The 3,721-nt window shown below is 39.3% G+C and overlaps 1 protein-coding gene across 1 annotated transcript; it reads right to left on the reverse strand.

Annotated features, from left to right (window-relative positions):
* Positions 1 to 1,668: 1,668 nt before the first annotated feature.
* LOC116111386 (formin-like protein 6) lies at positions 1,669 to 3,721 on the reverse strand. The gene is made up of 2 exons (XM_031397581.1): positions 2,106 to 3,721; positions 1,669 to 2,021 (listed from the first exon to the last, which is right to left on the reverse strand). Exons 1-2 carry the CDS (start codon positions 3,539 to 3,541, stop codon positions 1,757 to 1,759), a joined length of 1,701 nt encoding a protein of 566 aa, XP_031253441.1. The 5' UTR covers positions 3,542 to 3,721; the 3' UTR covers positions 1,669 to 1,756.

Below are 3,721 nucleotides of genomic sequence, written 5' to 3' on the forward strand. Positions count from 1 at the left end.
GTCTGCATGTTAGAAATAGAATTGAGACACTCAATACAAATGGCATCTATTGGACTGCTAGCAGTACTGTCACAACTGTTTTTAAGTTGTGAATTTTGTTGATTATAATTTGTCAAAGTGTACTTCGGAATGCTTGACGTGATACAATTAGGCACTAGAATAAGTAATATGGGAACTGGAATAGAGGGAGGGAATTCTATATATGTCACTAGCATGATATGTAGACAAAAGGAGGCAGGGAGCGAATGTTGATTTCGCTTCCATGCACTCATTTACAGCATAAAGCCTATTCTTATCATGTTAAAGATAAAAAATCCAAGTGAAAATAACTTTAATCTAGAACCATGAATGGTTCAAGTATGAAAAATATATGTCCCTCAAATAAAGGATGGTCATGCAATTGTGTCATATAAAACCATTTTAACTTGCATTTGACTGCTCAAATCAAATCTGCTAGATACTCAATTGGCATCAACTTTTAGCTTTGTCTCATGCTTATATCAATTTACTAGTTTTGTGGTAATTTTCTGTGTATCTTTTTGGTTGGGTCGCTATGAGTCAGAAGAATTATAAATTTAGGCTTGTTTGGCTACTAGCATGTGAGCACAAAGTTTAAAACAAGAATCTTGCTCTATAAACCATTAATTTGAGGTCATTGAGTGGTATCAGTTAGTAACAAGGGGTTAGCATGTCTACCTCACCTTTTTCTTTTAAAAAAAATAAAAAAATAAAAAAAAGTGAAAATTCCAAAATATTGTTAATTTTATGCTACTTCTCTGAGGGCATGGCCCAGGCAGACTGATGACGAGCTTCTGCAAGAGTGCCTGGGCCATGCCAGGCTATAGGGCATTTTAGCTTAAGCATAATTTGTTTGAGTACTAGTTATGAAAAAGAGGTTAGGTGTATGAATGGATTAAAATTTGGACAGAAAAAAGAAAGGGAGTGGCAATTTACATGTGCCAAAAAGTAAAAAGAAACACTGATGACCTGGTCATGCTTTATTTAAGCTGAAAGAAGAATCACTATAAGTTTTGTCAGTAGAATGATTCAAGGGCTTGAGTATCAGTTGACCTTTTCTCGTTTAGTGAGATGGCTTACTGAAAATATTCAATATGGACCAAACATGAAAGACCCTTCAGTTTTGCTGCAAAAATTTGAGACACCTTATCATGTCAAGTGTCAAGAGAAAGGAAGTAGCAGTTGGAAATCTTCACTCTGCTTATGGTTTCATTGTAAATAAAAGTAGTGACAAGCTAAGAATATGAAATCAAATATTTTACCGTTGATATTATTGATGGTTTTAAGTTTTAATTGAAGGTGTTTGACCCTCTGGCTTCTCTTCTTGTGATTTAAGGATTTTTGGTGCTTTTACAATCTTGAGAATCCTTTCTTTTCTTTTTTATCTCCATGAAAAGCAACAAAATTATGCAAGCATCATAATTTTGCTACCCTCTTATGATTATCAATTGTAGTGATGACAACTTCTAAATTAAGCTGTTCAACTCTCGTTTCTGTTATTCTAACTTTGTTCATCCTTTTTCTAGGACACTAGAGCTATAGATGCCATGACTATATTGTACTCCAGAATATGCGGTACTAGAGTTCTTTGAGCAATTTAAATTTTATCATTGCATAGCAATTTAGTCATTATATTGGTTTGAACTGAAGCAACCTATCAAAAGTCAAGACAAGCTGGGGAGCTAATAGAGTATAACAGATTTAGCAGTTAATTTCGCCTGAATCTCTATGACACCACCTATTGCATGCGAACCCTAGAACTTAATCGATGATAATATTTTTGAAAATAAGAACATTGCTTACCATCTAGAAGAGCTTCAGAGACTTCATCTCGTGTAACATTCAGTGCCCTCAACAGAATAGCTATATTCTGAGATTTCTTTGGGTCCAACACCCTGTTCTCCTGTTCGACAGGAGGCAAAACTGATTTTCGCGTAGCTTCTTTTGGAACTGAATTGACTGAATTGCAGCCAAAAAGAGTTTCCATCATGTCCTCATTCAACCTACAGACAAATTGAATAGGCCCAAGATCAGAAATTGTACATCAATGTTACCACAAAATACAAAACAAATACAAATTCACTCACTGAAACGAGCTTGATTTGAGTTGGTCCCACACTGTAGCTCGATCTGAGGTTGCCCGTACTTTGTCCCAATGCAGAGCCTTTAACTTTGGTTTTGCTCCATCTGTACTATCCCCTTCAGTCCTCTCAGCAGTACTGACACTTCTATTAACCTCTTCCACAGGAGTTTTACTCATTCCACTACCACTACTGGATTTATGACTTGGAGTCCAAGATTGCTGTTTTGGCAATACTGGGGTTGGTGTTGAGTAGAAAGTTCTGTCCAAAGAACCCACGTTTCTTGGCGCTGTCATTGATGGCGGCGGTGGGGGTGGTGGTGGAACCGGAATTTTAGTTGTTTGTGAGGATGAATTGCTGTTTAATGATCTAAGAAGCTCCATATTTGGTGGCGGTGGTGGTGCTGAAAATTTTGGCCTTTTGGGAGAATATGGAATTGATGTAGGCTGACGTGGCAATCTTTCTGGCAAATGTGATAATGTTGGTGGTGGAGGCGGCGGTGGCGGAGGTGGTTGCTGCTTTATTGATGGGATAATAACCTGCTTCAGTTCTGGAGAAGCGACCGCAAGCCTTGATTTAGGAGAAGTTCTTTTGGAATGAGGAACAGAAGTATTGTTATTAAGATGAAGCGGACGAGTTGAATTGACAACTGGTGTATAATAATCTTCATTGCTGATTGAAGAGCCCTGTGGGGTATAAAAGGCTGTGTCACGACTCTCTTCATCGGATGATGACGACATGGCAGTTGGTGAATTCTCATTCTGAGAAGGAGGCCTAGTTAGTTGTGGAAGTGGTTGCAATTCGGGGCTTGGCCTATACCGATCTGATCTCTTAATCGAATTCAGTTTATGATAAGGTGACCCATTTGCAGTTTCACTAACTGATGTCCTACTTGGCTCAACGGTTCCTATATACAAAAAGCTTGATGGGGGCACTCTTGCATCGTCTTGGACCCTCTGGGAATTGGGTCCGACGAGTTTCTGAGACTCACCGGGATGTTTAGACCTGTGGCGATAAAGAAAGAATGCAAGGGCTGATAACATTCCCAATGTGACAATACCAACTGAAATAGCAATGGCCACTTTTTTAGCTGGCTTTGTTGGTTGTGTTGCCGCTGGAATTGGTATGCTTCCATTCGTTGACGAGGAAGTTGTTGCCGGTGGTGGTTGATTCTGATCTTGACTTTGCCCGGCTGGCACCTCAGGGAAGAATGGCTGGTCTGGGTTTGGAAAAGTTGAACTACCTGGTGGTGGTGGTGCTGTTTGGGCTGGTGGAGGGGGTGACTCAGCTCCAGGTGGTGGTGCCGAACCTGCTGGAAACAATGGCTGATGAAGAATTCTTCTCTGAATTGAACTTCTGACAATGGTAGTTGTTATAGTTTGTGATAGGCAAGAAATGGACAATGATAGGAACAAAAAGAGGCTCAAATGATGAGCTTTCATGGTGAATTTTTCTGGGTTGATGTTATCTTCTTCTTTTGTTTCACCAAATTCATGTCTCTTTGGTGTTTTTTCCTTTTTCTCGGCTATGCAATTTGCAAAGTCTTGTTCGAGAAAATAAGGAAATGAAAGAGGAGAGAGAAGGGGAGAGTGTGTGAAGGGAAGCTTCTTTTTCCTGCAAGA

The sequence above is a fragment of the Pistacia vera genome, unplaced genomic scaffold, assembly GCF_008641045.1.
Source record: "Pistacia vera cultivar Batoury unplaced genomic scaffold, PisVer_v2 Contig633, whole genome shotgun sequence".
Lineage (NCBI taxonomy): Eukaryota > Viridiplantae > Streptophyta > Magnoliopsida > Sapindales > Anacardiaceae > Pistacia > Pistacia vera.

Excerpts from the sequence above, each read along its gene's own strand:
- LOC116111386 (XM_031397581.1), bottom strand. The coding sequence starts at position 3,541 with ATGAAAGCTCATCATTTGAGCCTCTTTTTGTTCCTATCATTGTCCATT. Across the intron at positions 2,022-2,105 it reads CTCAAATCAAGCTCGTTTCA|GTTGAATGAGGACATGATGG; the intron begins GTGAGTGAATTT and ends ATTTGTCTGTAG.